Genomic DNA, 23050 nt, shown 5'->3' with positions numbered 1-23050 from the left:
GAAGATGCCGAGGTCCATAGATGAGGTTTCCTAGAGGATGAGGTGAAAGCCAGCTTAGTTTTAGCACAGATCATGGAGACCTCTCTCAGCCTCAGAACAGCAGGCCCTTCCTAGAGCTGGCTCCAATCCATGTAGCATGGGGGAAGCCTCCCTCCCCAGGGAAGGGGTTGCCACTTCCTCTCACTGTTTATGGCTGGCACTCCATCATCCTATCTAGCCTGAGATCCCTGAGGCAAACCTCAGGAATTGAAAAACGCTAGTCCACGGGTCAGGAGGCCCAAATCCAGCTCCAGGCTCATTCCTAAATTGCTGGGTGGTTTTGGGCAAGGCCAGACCCTCTCTGGGAAGCAGAGATGAAAATGTTTTTTCTCTTGTCTCCTGGGTAGGGATTCTGGAGAATCCCAGCCTATTTGGGTAGGAAGGAATTTTGGAGCCCTGTAGCCTGAGGGTGCCTAGCCTGGAAGCTTTCTTGGAGATTCTGACGCTCATCCCAGTGGTTCTGCCCCCGATCAGGGTCCAGAAGAAAACAAACCAGTGATGGTCATTGGTGAATGTAGGTTTTTACAGGAAGGAGCCATAGGACTGTGTCCTGACCCTTGGGCTCAGACAGCAGTTGCCAGCCCACGGAGGTAGTCCCCCACCAGGGGTAGCACGGCCCAGTCATCAGTCCGCAGGACCACGGGCACTCCGTCTGCCTGGGCTTTCTCCAGCTTCAGCAGCAGCCTCGAGTCTGGGGGCAGGCGAATGGCTATGTGGTAGCTAGTGGGGGGCTGGGCCACCACCACAAAGGGCTCCAGGTGGCGGGACACCAAATCCTCCAGACCCTGTGGCCCAAGAGGGCACCATAAGCGACTCTCAGTGCCCTTTGGCAGGCAAGACTCCCAGAGCTCCTCAAAGAAGCCCAGTGTGGCCCCCTCAGGGGGCTGAGGGAAAGGCAGAAAGAGGTCAGCAAAGTTCACAGGCAGGGGTGGCAGGTGTGCATAGCATGTGAGGCCAGTGGTTGTGGTATACAGGGCGCGGATATCCAGCTGTGTGGGGGCCGGGCGTCGGGGCTGCAGGGGCAGGAGCAGAGGGCGGGCGGGGCGGCCAGGGCACAAGCAGGGCACGTGGACAGCCCCCAGGGGTGCATAGAGTTGTCCTTCCACGCGGAAGCGCAGCTCCAGAGAGTACACGGGCTCCAGCACCTCCACCTGGAGCTGCAGCACTGGGACCGGGCCCTCGGCTCTGCGGGCCCCGACACTCAGCTGAATCGGGGCTGGAGCCTCCTGCACCATCAGCGTCGCAGCAAAGCCCTGGTTCTCAGCCACCAGTGAAGAGGCTAGTGCAGGTACAACAAGTGAGGGACCCAGGGCCACTCCCAGCTTGGGCGCTGACAGGTGGCTCAGGAGGATATAGTAGAGGCGGGCGTGGTCCCGTCCATCTGGGTCCTCCAGCTGCCTGGCCAGGGCCTGCAACAAGTCTGCCAGGCCTCCCCCAACACCTGCCCGAAGCAGGGCCCGGCAGACCTGCAGCAGGGCCTGCTGGAGGCCCCAGTCTGTGCAGTGAACAGCTGCAGCCTGCAGGAAGCTGAGGGTGGCACTCTGGGCATCCCTGTCTGCCACCTTCGCCAGCATCTGCAGGTGCCAACCAAGGGCCTCATCCCCACCTGGCCTGGACACCACCTCTTGCTGCAATACCACCCTTAGGGGCTCCCCCAGTTCAGAGCCCACCTGATCCAAGAGATCCACAAAATGGGGGGCCAGCACAGGCCGGGCTCGGTACAGTTGAGCCAGTCCATGAATCAAGGGCGTCAGCACTGTAGGTTGTCCAGCCAGGCAGTGAGCAACCAGGTATGAGGCCTGGAAGCAAAGCGTGGCCAAGGCCCGGGGGCCCCCATGCAGGGCTGCCCTCTGCCACAGGCTGGCCAGCAGCTCCTCCAAGTAGTGCCGGGGGCTCTGACCCTGACCTTTCTCCTCCTTTTCCTCATCTTCAGCACACAGCAGGCACAGCAGATGCAGGCGGGCCAGGAGGGCCATTGGGTCGAGCAGGAGACTGGGCAGGAGGCCACAGCACAGCTGGGGCTCTAGCAGCAGTGGGAGAGCTTCCTCGCCTGCGGGGCCCAGAGGGCAGTTCTCGGGGAAGCTCAGAAGGCAGTGCAGGTAGAAGAGATGGGCAGGCAGGGGCAGGGCTGGGTGATGGGCAGCCAAAATGAGCCTGCGGAGCAGCAAGGCCTCGTCCTGGGCCGTGAACAGTGCCTCGCCGAAGGCTGCCTTGAGTGCCAAGACAGCGTGCAGCAGAGTCAGCTGTGCTGTGCCCAGCAGCCGTACCAACTGCGGCTTGAAGAGCACTGGGAGCTGTCCCCGCAGACCCCGCAGGGCCCAGCCCAGCTGCCAAAGAAGCTGGGCCTGGGCCACAGGAGTGAGCAGGTAGGAAGTGTCCAGAAGCTGGGCCACAGCAGCCCGCAGCTCCAGGGCCTCCTCAGGACTGGGCTCTAGCGCTGAAAGGCCACACTCCTCCTCCTCAGTTGCCATCCAGGGGGACACCTGGGGCTGAAGGTGGGCATCGCCCTCTTCAGCTAGTGTCCAGTTCCAGGGACCACCCCCAGTGGGAGACACCCTGGCTGTAAGCAGACCCTGCAGGCTAGCCCTGGCCCTAGCCTGTATCGCTAAGGTGTTGCGAAGGGCAAGTGCCAGCAGCAGGCTGAGTGGCTGGACAGGGCCCACGGGGCCCCCCTGCCCCAGCAGACCCCGTAGCAGCCCCAGGTAACCCCCCAGCAGCCCAGGTTTGCAGCTCTCCAGCTCCCGCAGGCACTCGCACGCCGTGGCCTGCAGGGAACGCTGCTCCGAGGAGGGGCCAATACCTGGCCCCAGAGAGCGGCCGGAAGCCAAGCCAAGCAGTAGGGGCAGGAGCCGGAGAGAGGCTCCAGAGGTGGGGCCCAGTGCACCTCCTGTCACCAAGGCTGTGGTAGCCGCCAGCAACAGAGGCCGCCGCAGAGCTGAGGGCCGTGAGGGTAGAAAGTCCAGAGTGTCCAACAGGGAGGTGACGGCTGCCTCAGCTGCAGGGGTCTCGGGCCACAGCTCAGCTGGGTACTCCAAGCTCAGGGCCAGCAAGGAAACCTGGGGATGGTGGGTTTGGGTGGGAATCACAAAGATGAAGTTCAGGGCGCAGTGGGTTGAGGTGACCATATGAGATAAGCCAAGGGGCGCATGTAGGGCCTACCTTGGTCTGCTCGCTCAGCTTCTCACTCCTTAGGTCGCTCAGCAGGTCACGACCCAGATCCTCACCCTCAGGACCTGCCATGAAGGCGGACGGGCTGGCCCGGAAGGCGCCCAGGCGCTGGGCCCAGGTTTCCCGGCTCAAGGGCCCCATGGTCAGGCGCGCAGGTCCCTGCAGGAAGAAGTGAGGGGTCATCAGGTTGGCGGCCGCGAGATGCGCCGGGCCCCGAGGCCGCTAGAGGGCGCCCGAGCCCCTGCTCCAACCCCAAAGAGGCCACGGTCACCCTAGGACCCCTCGCAGATCCCAGCCCCTTTAGGTCACGCTAAGACGCCAGCAGGGACCCCCGCGTCCGGGTTTCAAGATGAAACCGAGAGGTTTCGGGGGTGACGCGGGGCGGGCCGCCAGGCTACCCGTGGGGCAGAAACGCGGAAAGCAAGGGCGGGGGCGCCGGGCGGTCCGCCGGCGCGGCGTGCGTGCCGAGAGCTCATTAGGCCGCCCGCCCGCGGCCGGCACCGAAACCACAGCGCCGCCCCGGCACCTGGCGCCCGCGGTAACGGGCCGGTCGCGCTCACCTCGCCTGACTCAGCCTCCCGCGGCGCTACGGCCTGCAGGCTCCTTCCGGGCGGGCGGCGCGGGGCGGGGCGCACGGCGCGTGGGCGGACGGGGCGGGGCGGGCACCGCGCGGGGCGGGGCGGTAACGGGGCCGCCACCTCCCCCTCCCGCCGGGCCGGCAGGTGCCGACACGCCGGTTTCGCTGGGGCTGAGTAACTGTCCCGATGCACGCAGGCCCCCCTTCCCCGAAACCGCCGCAGGCCCGGGCAGGAGCGGTGGACTTGGGTGGCCCCGGTTCCCGGGGGCTGGGGTCCCTCCGATCCCAGGGCCCTCGATGGGCAGCGCCCACGGGGCTGGCGAGGATGGCAAACAGCCGGCCCCCACGCCGGCGACCCGGCGCACCGCACCCTGCACCAGCCGCGCGCGGCGCCTAGGGGCGGCGGGGTACGGGTCCTCGCGCTCCCAGCATGGCCGCTGGGGGGGTGTGCAAGGTGCGGTCCCAGCGCGACCGCAGGAAGTGCGCGCCGCGGCCCGGCCGAACCGGTCGGGCTGGCGCCTCAGGGCTTGGCTTCGCTTCTCCGACGCCAGCCCGGGGCCCCACACCCGCTCGGCTTGGGGTCGCGGAACCGGCGCCCGGGGAGCGGCGGGCGGAAGCTGGCTGACCTTTGCCTTAGGCGGCGCCTACGGTTGGCCAGGGTCGCGGCGGCCAGGCCGTGGTAAAGCTGGAACGGCAAGACCGTAAACCGCAATAAAGCCGGAAAACAACGGGATGCAAACGTGCGGACTGGCAGGGCCTGGCGTGTCTCATGGGGCTCAATGTACTGCACGCCTCGCACCCACCGGGAAACCTAGGTAGGCCTCGGTGCGGAAGACCTGGGGCCAAGCAGTGCCCAAACCCAGCACTGTTGACTTCCAGAGAGCTGGATCAGGGCTTCTAGGGAGCTGGGCAGGGGCCTACCCAGTAGCCTCCCCTAGGCCTAGGACCGAGGCTGCTGATGCCCCACTGACCGCAGGTTTCCAGGGCACAGAACTGAAGGCGTCCAGACCCCACAGCCGCGGCCTGACTAACGCCTCTGGCTCTAATTAGCCTGCTTTGAAGATGAAACAGACCTGAGCCCCAATGCTAGCAGCTCCCAACTAGTTTCTCTCCCTCCTCCAGGCTTCACAGGCCCCTCCCTCCCTACCCCATCCTGCTGTCCTCCAGATGGGAGGTGGTATGAAGTGGTAGGGTCTCTGGAAAATTGGCTATCTGGGTGCCAGGGGGATGGAGACAAGGCTCCACCCCAAGGGACAGGTCCAGCTGGAAAGCCCAGTCCCAGCTCCTCTGGGCCCTGGCTCCACAGTTGACTCACAGGCGGCAGCCCCAAACCACTTCCCTCTAGGTGCCTCAGTTTCCCCATCTATAAAATGGGAGTGATGACTCCCGCACAAGAGGCTGTGGGGTGGGGCGGCCTGGCTAATTAAACCTAAGATGAAAGAGGCCAGGATGAGAGCAGCCCTGGGAGGGGAACAAGGAGCCTGTCTGGTTTCCCTGTCTGAGGCCCAGAGGGTGCTGATAACTGCACATCCTCAGCCCTCACCACTCACAGGGAGGGAGGAATGATTATTAAACCCCTCTTTACAGTTGAGGAGACAGGCTTCAAAGGGTCAGGAAATCCGACTCTGGCTCTGGACCCCGCTCAGCCTCTGATAGCCGCCAGCCTTTCTGAGCCTTGGCTCCTTAGAGCCCAGGGTCCAAAGGGAGTGCACCCACATGTGGTACCTGATGCTGTGGTGGGTGCGTCCACATGGACTCACAGGCTCACAGCAACCCCGAAATACCCCAGGATGGGTACCATTCACAGATGGGGAAAGGAAGGCCCAGAGAGGTGCAGTCACTTGCCCAAAGTCACAAAGCTCCTAAGTGGTGGAGCCAGACTTCAGCAAACAGCCCCTCACTGCCCCCGACCTCCCCCTCCTCCCATACCGGCTACCCGCAGCCCTCTTGGGTGTATATCCTGGGATGGGCTCTGCCCTTACCTGCGTGCCCTTCTCCCTCCCAGTACTGAGGACATGCATGTTCCTTCAATCCAGTCAGCAGACCTGCTCCCGAACGTGACCTCCCAGAGAGGGCCCAGGTGTGGGTCTCAGCCAGGTGGCTGAGCAGGGAACACCCCACTTGATGCCCACACGTCATTCCTTCTCTTCCTGCTGAATTTTCATCCTCCCCAGTGTAGCCCAGTTCTGGGGAGACATTAGACACGAGGCTTGGAAAAGGCAAGCCAGTTTCCTGAGGGGTCGTGAGCCTCAGTTTTCTCATCTGTAAAATGGGGGATGTGACCAACCCCTTCTCACAGCCCTGGGCACTGGAGATACAGGGATGTTTTAAAAAGAACACGTCAATAGGCAAATCCATTGAGAAAGCAGAATAGTAAGTGCCAAGTGTTGGAGGAACGGGGAGTGACTGCTAATGGGCATGGGGTTTCATTTGGGATGATTTGTGCACAACTCTGTGAAGATACTAAAAAGCACTGAATTGCATACTTTAAAAGGGGTTTTATGTACATGAATTCTATCTAAATAAAGTTACTAACGGTGTTAAAAGAGGTCCCTCATGTACAGTACTTACACAGAAGGAGAGTGGAGCAGACAACAAACAAGACAAATCAAAGTTTCAGGAGTAAAAGATGCTGCAAAGAAAACAGAATAGGGTAATGTGACAGAGGTGACTCGGGGGGGGGGCAAGATTTAGTTGGGGTGGTCAGAGGCCTCTCAGAATAGGGAATATTTGGCTGAATCCTGAGTGACAAGAGGCAGTCAGCCATCACGTAGGGAAAAGCGTTCCAGGCACCAGGTGTAACAGAGGAGAAGCCTAAGGCTTTGGCCTGTTCAGAGGACAGAGGGCAAACGGTGTGGCTGGTACACACAGAACGAGCGCGGGGGTTAGGAGGCCAGCAGGGGCCAGAGTGTGCCAGGCCTCGAAGACTTTATTCCTGCTGTGATGGGAGCCCCTGGAGGGTTTGAGCTGAGGGGAGACAGCCGTCTGGGGGAGGTGAGGAGGAGCTGTGAGGCTGTCAGGAGGCTGTTATGTGGTCCAGGTGAGATGTGACAGGGCTTGGACCAGGGTGATAACTATGGAGATGGAGGTGTGAGTGGAAGCCAGCGATTTGGGAGCTGACAGGACTTGCTAGTGTGGCATGAGGGAAGAGGGAGGTGGGATGACTCGGCTTTGGCTCTGAGTACTTGGGGGCTGACGGTGCCAGTATCCGAGATGGAGAAGGCTGGAGGAACTGTGAGAATGAAATAAAGTCTGGCAGGCCCGACATGCGACCACAGTGGTGAGCCTAACCCAGCTCCTAGGCTTCCAACAGGAACTTACGTCTTCCCCCTGCCCCGTTCCTAAGGCTCCAGCTGGCTCAGTGACCCTCATCTTCTGCTTACTGCCCTTCCCCCAGCTCTAGCTCAGGAGCTTTCTGCCCACATGCAGCCCCCTGCTCCCTGCCAGGCCCTAAGGGGCCCTGGCCCACCCTAACAGTGGACTGGGAGGCCCATGGGCAGAAACTCAGCAAGAGATGTAGGAGTCAGTCACCTACGGCACTTCACAGTTTATTAGGGGCTTTGCAGCCTCCACAGGGCTATTGTCAAACTGGAAAGGCCACTGTCTGAGCCAAGCAGAGGCCTCGGTGGCCAGGGGCTCCACTGGCCTGCTTTAAGACTGAGTCCATTTTCAAGGGCTGCTAGGCTTCTGGGCAAAAACAAATTGACAGCCTCACTAGCTAGCTCTTAGGAAAAAATTGGAAGTAGGAGCCCCACTTCACAGATGTGTACACTAAGGCCTTAACAGGTGAGGTAGCTTGGCCCAAGTCCCCAGAGGCTAGGAGTCCGGGGCAGCCTGACTGGCTTAGTGCTCTTTCCTGCCTGTCCTCTCGGTACATTTCAGCTCCCATAAGCCTTTCTGCCTTCAGCCTCCACACCATCCCGGCTCCTTCTGGAAGCCTTCTCTGAGAATAGGAAGGGGTGGTGCTAAACCTTCTTCCTGCATCCAGCTGCTGCCCTAGCTCTCCCTGGGCTGCTTGGGATGGGAGCTGAGCACCGAAGGTGGGGACAAGCCAACGCTCTTTCGGGAGCATGGTCCTCACTTGTCTGCTGGGGTTCGGCCTTCCTTCACATTCCTGTCCACTATGCCAATGAGAGATGTCCACTCAGAACACCTAGAATCAGTGCTCATGGCGGTTTGCAGCTGGCTCAGGCCACCATCACCTCCTGCTTACAGCAGCCTCCTTACAGGTCTCACTACTGCCACCCCTACCACCTCTCTCGACATTCTCCCCACAGCAGACGCCAAGACTTTCCACCACACTGCGCCTCACATGGCCGGCCGGCCTCGCCAGCCTCAGTTCCCACACCCTCCCATTCCCTCACGACCCTGCCACCTCACCTTTCGGTTCCTCGCACACGCACTAGGCTTACTTCCACTCTGGGGCTTTTACACCAGCTGTTCCTTGCGTGGGTCAGGCTCTTCCCTGCTCTACAGTGAACAGCTGGCTGTTACCTCCTATTCAGATCTCAGCACCCCCACCCATCACTATCCCATCATTAACGTCCTGCCTCACACTAATAGTTTTCTTAGTTCTCTGTTTGCCTGTGCCTAGCATAATGCTGGTGTTCAATACTCATTGACTGAATTAAGGGATGAATGACTATCTAACAGGCACTGTGTGAACAGAGCAGACGGTGCCTGCTCTCATGGAGCTCACAGTTTAGCTCGGGGTTCACCCAAGTTCACACACATTGTCTGGTTCCAGAGCTGCCCATGAACCACAGGCCATACAATAGCAACCTATGGGTCAAATCAGACCCACAACGTATTTGAACTCATTCCGTATTTTTTTTTTAAATTGAGTCAACAATTAAAAATTGGTAGAGTTCACATACAAATTTGGATTTCTGGCTTCTTTTGGAAAATGGACAGATGTGGCCACATTGGGTGTCTGTGCTGGAATGACACGATTGTCACTGCTCCTCTAGATGGGCACATTGCCAAAGTCCCCACCACTCTCTAGTCTCCCCCTGACAGCCAGCGCCAGTCATGTTTTATCACTGAATGTGAACTATTGTTCTCCTTATAATAAAGAACTTTGCTCTGTATCCAGGCCTCTACCAAAAGTGGGAACATGAAAAGCTGAATTGATCATATGAGTCAAGAAAAACAGGATATTCATTTCATTCAACAAATATTACTGCTGACCTAGCATGTGCCAGGCACAGTAGTAGATAGGGAGACAGGGCAGTGGGCAGCATCCATGAGCATCCCTCCCTCCTGGGGCCTTATTCCAAACACTAACTTTCTTTCCACAAGTGGAGACATTTGAGTTTCTCCCCCAATGAGAAAGACTGTCTCTTATGTCCAGGGTCCTCCCTGAAGACTATCATAGTGCTCACTAAGCACCTACTGTGTACCAGCCCTTGCCAGCGTCTGCACAACCAAAGTACTCAATGAATAATTGTTGAGTGAATGAACTACATTCACCTCTCTCCTAGACAGACTGCATTAGTCATTGTTGTTTCTCCAGAATTTATTAAAAAGATAAGTGCAGGGGCCGGCCCGGTGGCTCAGGTGGTTGGAGCTACGAGCTCCTAACTCTGAAGGCTGCCGGTTCGATTCCCACATGGGCCAGTGTTCTTTTAACCACAAGGTTGCTGGTTCGATACCTCGACTCCCTCAAGGGATGGTGGTCTGCACCCCCTGCAACTAAGATTGAAAGGACAACTTGACTTGGAAATAAGTCCTGGAAGTACACACTGTTCCCCAATAAAGTCCTGTCCCCCTTCCCCAATAAAAAATCTTAAAAAAAAAAAAAAAAGATAAGTGCATAGGAGGTGCTCACTTAATGTCAGTTGAATGAGAGTCCAGGGTAAGAGTGGAAGGCTGACAGGGAAGTGTGGGCTGTGTAAAGGCAGAGCCCTGGGAAAGGAAGAAGAAGGGGGCAAACAACGCCTCGCCAGAGCCCACAGCCCTCTCACAGAGACCCCAGGAGGTAGGTGATAAGATTCTCAGGTGACAGACAAGGAAACAGGCTGAAAAGGAAAGCCCATTGGTGAAACTTACAGGCTCCAGGAAGGAGCAGAGGAGGAAGCTCATTTGCCCCCCAGGTCCACACTGTCCCCACCCAGCCATGGGGTACTCCACAGAAGTCCTGTGAGGAAATGTAAAGGGCCTCTGGAAGCCTTCCCCCTTGAAAAACTATCCTTTTCGACTAATGCCTAAAAGTCCACTCTCAACAGGCTGCCCCTCTTTTGACTCCTGACTTTTGAACTGTGTGAATTCATTTATCAAACTCATTTCCTCCTAATCTTTTCCAACAAACATTTAATATGTGAGGAAGGTGTGTGTGTGGTAGAGACTCCGAGATGTTTATTTTATATGGTGCGGGGAGAGAGCTAAAAAGAAGGGGTCTCATCCCTGCCCTGACTAGGTGGGCTGGTAAAATGTGGCCAAATTGTCATAGTGACATGCCTCAAGGAGGCCACCAAGCACTTCTAGGCTTCTGAGAAGGGTCAGCCTCCTTCCAGCCGGGCCTGGAGACTGGGCAGAGATGATGAATGGTTGGGGGTGGAGGTCCCAGGCCCAACTTAAGCCAAGAGTGAGAAATGGGGGAAGCGGATCTGAGCTCTCTGCCCGTGCTGGCTGCAGCCAGGCAAAGCAGGTTGGTCTTGACTTTGTCAGGTGTCCTCCGCCCTCGGCTCACCTCCCGGCTTGCTGCACCTGAAATTGCACCGTTGGGCACAAAGACGAGGGTTTTTGCGGGTGTGTAAGCCCCAGTGACTAAGGCCCCGGGGTCTTTCAGGATCTCGGTGGACTCAGAGCGGTTTAAACAGCCCCTTCCTCCACGAAGCCTTCCATACTTCCCCGGCCAGCTCAGCGCTCTCCGCTTTGTATTGCAGCCCTGTGCATCCCCACTTGTCCGTCCCGCCCACCGGCCTGAGCGCTTCTGCGTCCCCGCGTGCCTTCCCGCACGGAGCCGGCACCCAGCAAATACCTCTGGGCTGAACCACGATTTGCTCGGCCAGGCCTTTGGGATCCGGCGCCGCCTGGTTTCAGGCCCTGTTCAACAAGTGTGGGCCCAGCTGCCCGTTCCCGCCCGACAGCTTCGCGCCTCCCCAGGCGCCCGGGGCGCGCCGGGCAGGGCCCAGTTGGGCGAGTTTCATCACCCTCAGAGCGTGCGAGCGCCGGTGCAAATAACGTTACCCCCTCCCTTCCTCTGCTCTCTCCGAAACTCCCAAACTCCCGTTGGCCAACGCTGCTCCCCGGCGGGCGGCAGCTGGGCCGGCTGGGCAGCCGGGTGCTGGGTGCCCCGCGCCCGTTCCCCCGCCCCCGCCCGGCCACCCAGCCCAGGCCGCGAGGCCACCTCACCGGCAGCGGAATGGAAACCGGTTCAACAGGTAACAAATAGGTGGGTTGTCACCGTTATTTCCCAACGCATGCGCTGTCGTTCCCCGGGCCACTCCAAGATAATTAGCTCAAATCACCCCCCCCCTCCCCGCCCCAGCCACCAACACTCACCGCCCCGAGCCAATAAAGCGTGAACCCGTCCGTCCGGCTCGCACTTTAAGACTTCCCGAGCGGCCGTGGGGGACGCCAGTCGAGCCGGGAGACGCTCACCTACCGCTTCCCTCTCGCCGGTGCACCTGGCTGCAGGGGACCTCGCTCGGAGGGAGGACGGCGGCAGCTCAGCGGAGTTGGAAAGGGGGCGCGCGCCGTCCCGGGCACGGTCTCTCGGAGGAAAGCGGGGACGCTTTGGCGACTCCTTCTCTGACCTGCCTCCTCCCCCCGGCTGCCTCCAGCCCGGCCCGGGAAAGGTGGGACAGCGCCGACTCTGGTTACGGAAGCGGACGGTACCGGGCGAGTAGGATTCGAAAATGCCCCGCGCATTTCTGGTGAAGAAGCCGTGCGTCTCCACGTGCAAGAGAAACTGGAGCGAGCTCCCGGATGAGGAGCGCGGCGAGATCTACGTGCCAGGTGAGGCGCCGGCCCGTGGGCGCGGAGCTTCCCGCCGCCCTCCAGCTCGGGGCCCCGTCGGGGCGCGGACGTGCAGGACGCAGCGATGCGGCGCACGGCGGTCCGCGGAGTCCGGGCGCCCGATTTAATATTTAAGCGGACGCGGCCCCGTTAGCTCGCTGCGCGGTCGACCCAGGGCGCAGGGGGAGGGGAGGCCGGGGGCGGCGGAAGGAGGCGCGGGTTGGGGGCCGAGGGGTGGGGGCCGCCATGTCCTGGCGGGAGCGGTTCCCAGGCCCCGCGGGTCGGAGGAGCAAGGGTCCGCGCGGTGCCGCCCTCCCTCCACCGGCCCAAGCCTCGGCGCGGGGTAGGCAACGGGGTGTGTCACCGCTCAGGCGACCCTCCACTCTCACGTCGTAAATCTAGAAGGTCGGGACTTTTATGAGGCGGGAAGAGGGCACTGGAGCGATGCCACTTTGGGGGGCAGGGAGCGAGGTGGAGTTTGGTCTGAGATTGTGCAAAATGTAAGAGAAGACTCAAAAGAGTGTAAGCCGCCTTCGTTGATCTTTCCCTCTCCTTCACAACACTGGTGGCCAGAAGGTCGTGGTTAGGGTCGCGCCGACGGGGTGCGCCAAGACCGTTGGGCACGCGCCCGGCTGCACCCCACTAGCCCTGAAGACAAAGGTGGGATCAGGTCTCAACTCGGTTAGAAATGCTCCTCCTTCAACCTTGCAGAGGACACAAATGAGCTGAAAGTTTTAAGGAGGCCATTGCACAGCCCGTGGACCAGGCCCCGGGAAGCTGGTGCACCCAGTTTATTTTTGGAAAACGCCTCGATGGTGGCGTCCGAGTCCACTTTGAATGAGTAATCCGAGTTTCTTCCTGCAGTGACATCTTCCTGTTAGCCCTGAGAACGCTTCTGCTCCTTCTGTCCTCCCCCACCCCCATCAAAATCTTCTGGAGAAAGCCAGTTTCCTTCGGAACGCCCCCTGCCCAGGCCTTGGGGGTAGGGCGGGGGATGCGCCGAACACCCTGCCCGGCGCCTCCTAGGGGGGCGTGATTGTAATTAACCAACCGACTTTGACCCTTGATCCGCAGGCTCCCTGGCACCGCCCCAGGCCTTGTAAGAAAGTGGCGAAATGAGGGCGGTGAGGGGCCCTGGTAAGGGCTCTTGCCTCAATTTCTCTCCTGGCTACCTTTGGAGACAGTGGGTATAGCGGTGAGATCTCTGTGGCCTGACCCTCCAGGACCCAGTGGTCTGTGGCGCTGGTGGGATGTTTTACCGCGCAGAGGCCCCTTTTCTGCAGGCTCCTTAAAACAAGGGACTGTGCCCCAACTCTCTGATGGCTCCAGTGGCGAGACTGGGACAAAACGGGAAGTGAGTTGCCTCCTCACCTGAGGTGGATTAGGGTGTGGGCCCAGGTTTCCGTGGAGAGTTTCTTGCCTCCCAAGTTCCCTGGTGAGGGACCCAACAGCTCCTCACGCCTGTCTCCTCCCTCACCTGGGTTTCACTTGCTGCTCAGCTGCTTCTTGGGATCTGATAAACTCACCTTGGACTGTGGTAAAGGTGAGCTGAGCCTTGTGCGGGACTCAGAGTGCTGTTCGTTTTATTTCACGTCCCAATCAGTAGCAGATCATGTGTTGACTTTTACAAAGGACAAAGAAATTCCGTTTGTTGAAATCATTGACTTCTTTGCGTCCCAGTGATTTTCCCCACCACAGTTCTGGTGGCCTTAGGGGGAATGGTGGGGGAGGCGTACACTCCAGGGCCTGTCCCTCTAGGCGCAGAAGAGGGCTTCTGGGTGTCTGCGTCACCTGCTGCTGCTGTCCAGGTGAGGGAGACTGGCAGGCTGCTCGCTCTGCACGATGGTTCCCGGACGCTGGGTAGGGGTCTAACCTGGAAGGTGAAGATGAGAATTTGCCCTCCTTTCTCTGGTGAGGAAGAGTCCTGTAAAGGGGAGAAGTTAAGGATCTTAATTTTGCCTCAAAAGCCAGGTGGCCCACTGGAGCGTTTTCCCACAGTTTTTGGAAATGAGAAATGGAATGTTCTTGGGCCACGCTCAGGTGCCTCAGATGGCTGGGGGGGTGGGGGGCTGGGCGGTGGCCTGTCCCCTGGCTGGGCCATCCATCACCAGTCGACTGTGACCCCAGGAGCTGGCTGGGCACGTTTCCTTCACCCCACCTCACAGACTGGGCACGTTGGAACCAGCTAAGCATTGAGCCCATCCGTTCCCATTGAGAGAGGCACCGGGAAGGCCAGGGAACAGGGAAGTGTTTGCAGTCTGACCTTCCGCCAGGGCGCTCTGAGACCTTAAAGCAGGGGTGTCCAAACTTTTTTCAACTTTTTTCACCAAGGGCCATAAGCGGTAAAATACACAAACAGCCGGGCCACTCACTCGAGGTGAAGTCTATTGCGTCACCTGGTTTATTTAAGTAAACTAAGTATATTTTTGGAATTTGCTGCGGGCCAATTAACAATGGATTGCGGGCCGCAGTTGGCCCACAGGCCGCAGTTTGGAGCATCAGAGAGCGCCTGGAAGGGTTTTGACTGACTGAAGGCCTTTGGCCCCAGCCTGACAGTTCAGACTCCAGGGCCCCAGTCTGACCAGTCCCTGAGGCACAATTCGAGAGGTTCCCATCCCAGGTGCAGAACCTTTCCCCTGGGCCTCATTCTCCCAAAGGCAGGGAATAGCCCAGAAGTGGCTGGAGGGCCACAGGGGGTAGGAGATGGCTCCACTTATGCTGGGAGCGTTGAAAGGGTTTGTGGTTAAGGTTAAGATGCTACCTATTTGGGCCCGTCACTCCTCTCTGTCCCCCTGGCCTCCCCTGGCGTTTCTCCTTTGTTATGTCAATATTGACTGTGGAGTTAGGGGAGTAATGCTGGTTTCTTGAGGATGAAACCTGCCACTTGTACCCAGGGCTAAATTCCATTTCATATACTGAAGGGGACGCTCCACGTGGCCCTCCTAGCCCCTGCTGGGTGCAGTTGCTCTAGGCCAGAAAGGCTCTTGAGGGTAAATGGAGCCTGAAAGGTAGAATGATGTTCTCCCAGCCACAAGCATCCCAGGGCCTCTTAAAAGCCCCCAACCACCCCCTCTCTGGCTTCAGCGCCTCTGCTCTCTGTTTAGCCAGTTCATCAGCACGTGCCTACCCCAGGGAGGCAGCCAGGCCGCGGTGTAGGAGACTGGCATTTCCTCAGCCTGGCCCTGACTAGGCAGTATGGGGACCCGGGCAGTGCTCTTTCCAGGCAAAGTTCGAAAGACTAAGAAAGTCAGCTTTGGGCCCCAGAATAAATGTGTGGGGGAGGGGAGAGATTTGGCCTCTGATGATGATTCTTATCATTCCTGGGAAGTGTTGGCAGTGAAGGACATGTCTGCCTCCAGGGAGCAAGGCTGGAACAGTGAATGGGGACAGCGGAGCAACTTGGGTTCAGGCAGTGGCTAGACGGCACTCCTACCTGTCCCGTGCGGTGCCGTCACCTAAGCCGCCAAGCTGTGTATACTTAGCTTGGGTGACCTGAGGCAGAATCCTGCCAGACCATTTGTCCCAGAAAGAGAGCAGGTGAGGGCAAGTCCTCTGGGTACAGAGGGGACAGGAGTGAAGCATGGCCTTTGTTAATGTCAGGGTTCCTTTCTAACGCTGTTCACTTTCAACAAGTCTTCTACAGAGTCCCTCCCGGTGCCTAGCCCTGTCCTGGAAGGAAGCAAACGGAAGCATAGTGCACGACTGGTCAGGGCTGCCCACCCTGGTGTGAGGGCTGAGGTGCACAGTTTCAGCTTCATTATGGACACAGTATGAAAAGTGGTTGGAGAACGGGGAAAAGATACCTCCTAAGAGAAAAAACTTGGCGTTCACAGAATGGAAACACCAGGCCGAGAGACTGACCCATTGTGTTTGCAGGGCTGCCTCCTGCCAATTGGCTGGCACCAGCTTCCTTTCGGGCATTGCTAGCTGACCTGCTGGGGTTGGAGGACCCCTGCCCTTGCTGATAAGGGTGTGAGGCCACCTTTCACCAACCTGGGCTGTGCTAACACACTGGGCTTCCCCCACCTCATTCAGAGCCGAGTGAGCCCTCACCCCACCCCTAGGGCAGCCTCAACCCCAGCCCTAGGAGGTCAGAGGCCAGGCACCCTCCCATGTGCTTCACCTGCCCTCCCCAGAGAGCTGAGGACCAGGCTTCATGCCCAGCCCTGGCCTACCTGAGGCCTCAGACGGGGCAGGCCCTGGCACTTCGGCCAGTATTTATTTGGGCCAGCAGCTTTCAAGCCAAGAGAGGGGACTTGCTGAAGGAGGGAAGGCACTCGGGTGGGAATCCGCTGGCCTGTGTCCTCAATGTCAGGCAGGTGGAGGCAAGTTAGACCAACAGAAGGGGAACCTGTGAACCCCTCAAGGGAGTTGGGAGAGGGCCAGGCTGGTTTGGCCTTGCCACACTCCATAGCTGTGGGTGGGCAACGAGTAGCCACAGTGGCCACCGCCTTGCCGGAAACATCTAATTAGGGGACGGAGAGCCGCACGGGCAGGGCCCAACCAGTTCTGCTTCCTGCCTCCTGCTCCTGCCACTCATGTCAGGAGCAGCACGCGGATGAGCACTCCCTGTTCGTGCGGCAGCGGCAGGGACACACTCATGGGGGTGGCAGGAGGACAGGTTTGGCAAGGTGGCTGGGATGAGGCAAACATCCCCACCCCGGCAGCATGTGGCTGCCCCGCACTCAGGGTAAAGGTGGCATGGAGGCCAGACCAGGCAGGCTCACTCTCTGTCCCCGGTTCCTCAGGACCATCCTGTCGAGGTTTCTGTGGGATGGGAGAGGCGGGCACAGGAAATAGGGCTCCTCCCAAACTGGCTTGGATCCTTAGAGTCCTAACTATGAAACCCCCACGTATGGGAGCGAAGGATCCAAGAATGACAAGCAGTTAACCCTCACCTGCTATCACTCCTCCCTCTGCGGCTCCATATGCAGGCGATGTGGCCAGGCTCCAACTTTCGGGAGCCTCATTCACGCTATTCGATACCGGAAGACAGAAGAGGGGAGAGGTTCCTGTGTGTCTCCACCTGGATTGAGAAATGGAAATTGTCATTCAGCTTCGAATTCTTGGCCAAGATCTCCAACAGCTGCTAAACTGGCATTAGAAGCTGCCTACACTCTGACCCATCCATCCCTGTCTTCTCCCAGCCCCCATTCCATGTGCAAAGACGGCTGTCACTGCAGGAAGACTAGAGGGACCCCCGAGAGCTTGGGCCTGCCGTCCAGCCTTCCAGGGCTTGGAGAGGTGCCATGGCAGCTCAGAGGCCAGGCCAGAGCCAGGCGCTGGTGAATCAACTCCCAGAATGAGGTGGCTCATTAAAGTACCCCGGACAGACGGACGCCAGTGCCAGCAGAACGGGTTTTGGGCGGCGGGCTGGCACATTCTTCCCCTGTCAGACCTTTGTTGTGTTTTGAGGGGGCGAGCTCTGGGGCCTCTCCCGAAACTTCGGTGCTTTCATATTCACCCTTCCTCCATTAGGATGTACCCTGCTTTCCCCCACATCCCTTCGGTCCACCTCGGGCCTCGCCAGTGTCCTGGGAAAGGAGATGTGGGCAGCAGTCCTCCTGCCCTGGGCCTGGACCACTGTCATACGGGCTATGGGTGGCAGGGTACAGGGACCCTAAAGACCCTTCTAAATCCCTCTCCCTGAAACTCACTCATCCTTTCTTTCTGGGCCCTATTGATTTTCCCTTCTGAGCCTTAGAAACTGTTCCTGGCTTATGGGTTTTAAGTACAGACTGTAGCCTTTTTGGAAGAAAAATCCTGACTGAACTGAAATATTAGGTTGCTTGTCCCAGCTGTCAGCTTTGAAACTTCTCTCTCTAGTCAGAACTCAAGCCAAGCCTCCCGGGCCCCGTTTAGTGTGAGGTGTCTGTCGTGGGGAGCGGTCATGTCAAAGGCTGCCAGGTATCGGTGCCGCAGAGGGCGGGAGCCCAGCCCTCACTGCGCCTCGGTGAGCGGTCCCTGCTGTGGGGGAGGGTTGCGTAACAGCCGGGCAGGCTGCCCAGGAGACTGTTACGCAGCATCCACCTGCTGCTCCCTGCTCCACCCCACCTGGCCTGTTTGCCTGCCAAGCTGGGCCAGCGGGAGTGGCGAGCCGGGAGCCCTAATGGGCTACAACAGCAGGGGCTCGCCAGTCTGGGGAGCGGGAGCAAGGAGCACCCAATCCCCCAAAGCCAGCAGCTAAATCTGCCTGGAGGAGAGGCCCAGAGCGGCCCAGGCCACCAGGGACCCTTCTGGGGCAGGGATGAGTCCCTGGGCCCAAGGCCTCCAGTGGTGCCCTTTGTCCCTGCAGGAGCGTGGATGAGGCCTGGAATCCAGAGGGACTGGCCCAGGTGGGGCAGGCAGACAACTCTGGAGGGATAATTGGCAGGGCAGGTTCCGTCCTCCCAGTTCCGCTAAGACACAAATTACTCAGCGGGCAGACCTGTGGGTCGTGGCGTTTGGCTGGCGTCACCTGTAATTACCTTAATGGGGCAGAAGGGAGGTGCAGCTTGTAGTGGGCTGGGGGGAGCCCTGCTATGCCACATGCCTGCAAGGGGAGGGATGGAGGCTCCAGGTTCCAGCCAGCTCATTGCCAGGGAACGTTTCCGAAATCCCACTGGATCCTCTTTTCTCCACCAAGCCCCTCACCTGGCTGTTCTTCTCTCTGCAGTCAGCCTGGGCTTCTGCCCACCACAGCGCTACCTGGAGCCAGAGCCATCGGTGGCTGAACCCCCTTCTTGCCCCCTGGCTTTGGACATGAGCCTTCGGGACTCCAGCTATAGTGTGACCTCCGGGCCCTGCGTGGTGGCCCAGCTGCCCTCTGAAGACATGGGCCACTTGACAGACCCCCAGAGCAGAGACCACAGCTTCCTGCGCCCCAAGATTAAGGTACTGACCCTCACGCTGTCTCTGAGGACCAGGGGCATCTGTATAGCCCTGTGTACCGCCAGGAGATATGGCACAAATGAGACCTAGGCAGAGACTGGCCTTGGATCTGGGTCCAGGTTTCTGCAGAGAAGTAAGCCTTACTGGGGCACAGACAAGGGCTGGAAAAGAAGAGAAGTGGGTCTACAGTGAGAATGTCATACACTGGGAAGAAGCAGTGAGGTTCAAAAAACATTTAACCCTTTGGAGCCCGTCCCGGGGGTTTAGTTTCGTTTCTGGCCTGAAGGGGAGACACCCCTTTAAACTGAAGTCCTAGGAAAGCCAGGGAGACATGAGGGCAGCTCAGCACCTTCTCCTGGGTTCCTGTCTGGATTGCATCGAGAGTGAGGGCTGGAGTCTGCTTGGTGGCTAACTGCCCTCTGAGGCACGTGCCCGGGGGTCTGCACTTGGCCCATCAGCATTCGAGGCCTTGCACGGGGGGCGGGGGGGAGGGCAGGCAGGCCTGGCGAGCGCTCTGCTGTGCTCAGCAGCGGAAGCAGTAAGTTGTGCACCAGGCAACAGAAGTGCCCCTGCTTTCGAGGAGTGCACAAATAGCAGGGCTGTCCCTGGCTGGGCCTGCATTCTGGAAAGCTCTAGGACCTGGAGGCACCTGCCAGCAGTGATCTAGTGGAAGGGTTCTCATGGCACTAGCCTACGTGCCAAAAGTCTGGAGAAAACTGGCAGTGGAATGCTGTCCCTTCCTGTTACCTGCAGAGGCCAAGTGTGTGTTGTAATGAGGGGGAACCACCGAGACGTGTGCCGGGCAGTTGGCCGGAGAGCCAGCAGTGCCCCTGACCCTATTTGCACCCTTCCTCTCACCCCTTGGGCCTCAGTGGGGAGGGAGGGCGTGGGGAGAGAACAGAGGGCACAGGATAGCAAATGTGTGAAGTGAGTCGTGACCCAAAAGTCTCGACCAGCTGGCAACAAGGGACATTTACTGCAGTACAGAGGAGGTGGCGCTGTGTGACAGAGTGCACCTGGTGCCCAGGGAGCTCAGGAGGAGTTGCCAGTGACAGGGCCACCCACAGAGCACAAGCACCCTCAGAACAGAACAGAGGTGTGAGCTTCGAGAACACATCTCCACTTCTGAATAGATTGGAGAGTTTCTGTAATCACAGAAGAAAAATATGAATCAGCACGAGAGTCATCAGGTGGCGCGGGGCCTCAAACCGTACCCACCAGGCCCGGCTCAAGGGAAACCAGGGCGCTGCATGACCCTGAGAGGACTCCAGGCTCCCAGTGGTGGCCTCAGCCTGGGAAGGCGGCCCCCGAGACCAGGTCATGAGCATTTTCCACTGTCCTAAGGTGTGGAATGAGAATGGAGGCAGGAACTACAGAGAAAGATTTGGGCTCAGTGAAGGGAGAACTTTCTAGAAAGTAGAGTTGCTGACGATGAATCAGGCTATTTCTACAGGGGGTTGGCTGCCCAGCTCCAGGAAAGAAGGGGATGGGTGGTGGTGACCTTGAAAGGGGACTCGGGAACCCAGCAGGAGGCTGGCCATTGACCGAAAGGTTACTTCCAGCCTGGCCACCGCTGATCTCTGTGAGCCAACGGCCCAGAGATGTGGCCCCTGGGGTGGGCACCGCTTTCCTGGGGGCTGGCGTTTGTGTCCTCCCGATCTGCCATCCTGTAGTCCCAACTCACGGATGTCTGTCACAAACACTGTTCTCACCCACAGGTGACCCTGGGGGACAGTCCCAGTGGAGACCTCTTCACCTGCCACATCTGCCAGAAGGCCTTCACCTACCAGCGCATGCTGAATCGTCACATGAAGTGTCACAACGACGTCAAGAGGCACCTCTGCACCTACTGTGGGAAGGGTTTCAATGACACCTTTGACCTGAAGAGACATGTCCGCACCCACACTGGTGAGAGGAGCCTTGTGGTTGGGCGCCTGGCTGAGGCCACTGGGGAACCTGCACAAGGCCTGCTTTTTGGGTAACGGGTGGCCTGGGAGGGGCACCTTGGAGCTCAGGGCAGAAGGCCTCCTCAGTTCACCAGTGAGGTCACGTGGGGAGTTGCAGGTGGCCTGGCCTTTCTGTGTCCGGGAAGCCGCTGACAGGCTCCCTGTCAGGCTCCTGACGCCCAGCCCTGTCCTCCCCGCAGGCGTGCGGCCCTACAAATGCAGCCTGTGTGACAAGGCCTTCACGCAGCGCTGCTCTCTCGAGTCTCATCTCAAGAAGATACACGGCGTGCAGCAGAAGTATGCGTACAAGGAGCGGCGGGCCAAGCTGTACGTGTGCGAGGAGTGTGGCTGCACGTCCGAGAGCCAGGAGGGCCACGTCTTGCATCTGAAGGAGCAGCACCCCGACAGCCCGCTGCTGCGCAAGACCTCCAAGAAGGTGGCCGTGGCCCTGCAGAACACCGTCACCTCCCTGCTGCAGGGCAACCACCACCTCTGAGTGGCAGCGCTCCAGCTGAGCGCGACCACCCTGCCACCTGGCCAGCCCACTCACCGGCAGCGTCTTGCTGGAACACTGGTGATCAGGACCAGCGCCCCTGGGGGCCCATGCTCACTCGGGCCCCAAACTGACCTCTGCTCACATTTGCACTTTTGTACGATGGGCGGAGGCCGTTCCGAGCCTGCGCAGACATGCGGAAGTCCTGGGCAGGGGGCAGGCCAGGACTGCCTGCGATTTGAAGCAGCACACCCACAGAGACAGGACTTCCTTCCCAGGGGGGTTTCATGGGGTGAGCCTGTCACCTTCCGCCTTGAGCACAGGGGCAGGGGCTGACGATGGACAAAAGAGCCAGGAGCTCTGGCACAGAGCACCCTGCAACATGGTGGCGGAGGAGCTGGCAGCAGCCCACCTGGCAGTGCTTCCAACGCTCAGGGCTAAGGGGGCTCTGCCCTCCCACAGGGAGAGGCATACGGGTGCACAGCTGTAGACCTGTGTGGGCACACACACGGCAGGCCTTTCCACATATCACCTCACTTTTAAGAAATCAACTACAAGGTGCCAAGGAGGTTTTATTTCCTTTTTTTAAAGATGACAAATGTATAGATATTAATATATTTTTGGTGCCGATGGCGACTATTTTTAAGAGAGGATGGAGCTGGCTTATCTCCCTCCCCATGTGGTTCTATTTATCCTGGACATTTCACACCTCCTCTGGGCCTTGGCTCTGGGGTGGCTGCTCCGACCCACCCCGTCCTTCGTACCTCCTGAGATATTTAACCTAAGCCTGCCTGGAGGATGCACTGCCCTTTCTGTTCTTCCCCTTCTGCTGGGATAGCTCATCACACCTTCTGCTCTTCTCTCCCACATCCTTTCAAGGCAAGCCTCGGGGTTACCGAGGGCATCTTTGTCTCCTGGTAACAGACCTTTTGTGGAACAACTCACCGTTCTGGAGGTCGAGGGCTTGTTCAACTACAGCTTTAGGGGTAAGCCAGGTGGGGTGGTCAGTCTTTGAGAGGCTCAGAGGCCATGGCCTGAAGCACTGAGAGGAACACGGGTTGAGGCTGCAAGATCTGTTCTTTTCCTGGTTGAGTCAAAAACCCGAAGCCCACAGCAAGCAATTGGGACAGAATGATAACCCCACACATCAGAAACCTGTAGAGAGAGGACAGTATTAGATAGTCAACGAGTTACATTTGTAGCCTCTGTGTGGACTGTTTTCCAAATGGCAAAGCTGGGTCTCAGGCACCGAAGGCTCTCCTTAGAGTCACCATCTTTGGGCTGGTTGGTTCCATCCTGGGGACTCTGCCAGGCTCTCTTGCCTTGGCTGGGTTTCCTGCTAATAACAGGAAAGGGGTGTGGGTCAAAGGGGAGAGATGGGCCAGACTTGGAGCCAGGCTGCTGAAGAATGAGAAGGCAAACTCAAAAGAGGTCCACAGAACACAGCGGCGGGCCGCCCGGGAAGAGCGGCATGGGCACAGCCACCGACGAAGGGGCAGGAGCCTCTCAGACATCCCTCCGAATGCGGATAATTGTTTCGGGAGACTTGTTTTACTTTAGAGTGTGTGGGAGCTGCTGTATTCTGGAAGTTATCTAGCATAAAATAACAGTATCTGGAAGCTCTGTTTACATTCCTGTATCCCTGTGTTTGTTGCTAATCTGAGGAAGTCACAAGGCTCTGTGTTGTCTATTTTATTTTATAACTTTCCCCCCAACTATTAAAATCAAAGAAACTGTGCTGTTCTGTGTTTCTGCTTTTTTGTCTTATAGGCCTCTTTTTCCACTTGCACGAAAACGAATCAAAACAATGGATTCTTTCTGTTCAAAGCTTTACCGTGTCTAGTTACCAGTGAGCCTCGAGTCAAGACAAGAACCCGACCCAGACAGATTAAGTGGCCTGCCCAGGCTCTTGGTAGTCTATGCCTGCTGACCCTGGACCACGTGCTCTACTCTCAGCAGCGGCAGTGGGGCCTCCCCCAGGCGCTCTCCACAGGC

General features: G+C 58.5%; 2 protein-coding genes across 3 annotated transcripts; one reads left to right on the top strand and one right to left on the bottom strand.

Moving 5' to 3' along the window:
- Window positions 1-517: 517 nt before the first annotated feature.
- AP5B1 (adaptor related protein complex 5 subunit beta 1) lies at window positions 518-11794 on the bottom strand. Of its 2 annotated transcripts, none has more exons than XM_081061716.1 (3): window positions 11394-11794; window positions 3199-3366; window positions 518-3095 (listed from the first exon to the last, which is right to left on the bottom strand). In XM_081061716.1, exons 2-3 carry the CDS (start codon window positions 3346-3348, stop codon window positions 603-605), a joined length of 2643 nt encoding a protein of 880 aa, XP_080917842.1. In that variant the 5' UTR covers window positions 3349-3366; window positions 11394-11794; the 3' UTR covers window positions 518-602. The 2 variants fall into 2 exon arrangements, with proteins under 2 accessions (XP_080917842.1, XP_080917841.1); XM_081061715.1 differs by lacking the exon at window positions 11394-11794 and adding an exon at window positions 3768-3820.
- OVOL1 (ovo like transcriptional repressor 1) lies at window positions 11270-22793 on the top strand. The gene is made up of 4 exons (XM_081061717.1): window positions 11270-11746; window positions 18402-18619; window positions 20335-20524; window positions 20763-22793. The coding sequence occupies exons 1-4, from the start codon at window positions 11647-11649 to the stop codon at window positions 21056-21058; spliced, it is 804 nt and encodes a 267-aa protein (XP_080917843.1). The 5' UTR covers window positions 11270-11646; the 3' UTR covers window positions 21059-22793.
- Window positions 22794-23050: the final 257 nt, after the last annotated feature.

This window comes from Rhinolophus hipposideros, assembly GCF_964194185.1.
Source record: "Rhinolophus hipposideros genome assembly, chromosome: 10".
NCBI lineage: Eukaryota > Metazoa > Chordata > Mammalia > Chiroptera > Rhinolophidae > Rhinolophus > Rhinolophus hipposideros.
Note: the sequence above shows the minus strand (reverse complement) of the source record. Positions and strands in the feature narration are given on the sequence as shown.

Bases quoted from the DNA above. Each gene is read 5' to 3' on its own strand.
- OVOL1 (XM_081061717.1), top strand. From the start codon at position 11,647: ATGCCCCGCGCATTTCTGGTGAAGAAGCCGTGCGTCTCCACGTGCAAG. The intron at 11,747-18,401 runs GTGAGGCGCCGG...TTCTCTCTGCAG, and splicing joins CGGCGAGATCTACGTGCCAG to TCAGCCTGGGCTTCTGCCCA. The intron at 18,620-20,334 runs GTACTGACCCTC...TCTCACCCACAG, and splicing joins TCCTGCGCCCCAAGATTAAG to GTGACCCTGGGGGACAGTCC.
- AP5B1 (XM_081061716.1), bottom strand. From the start codon at position 3,348: ATGGGGCCCTTGAGCCGGGAAACCTGGGCCCAGCGCCTGGGCGCCTTC. The intron at 3,096-3,198 runs GTAGGCCCTACA...CACCATCCCCAG, and splicing joins AGCTGAGCGAGCAGACCAAG to GTTTCCTTGCTGGCCCTGAG.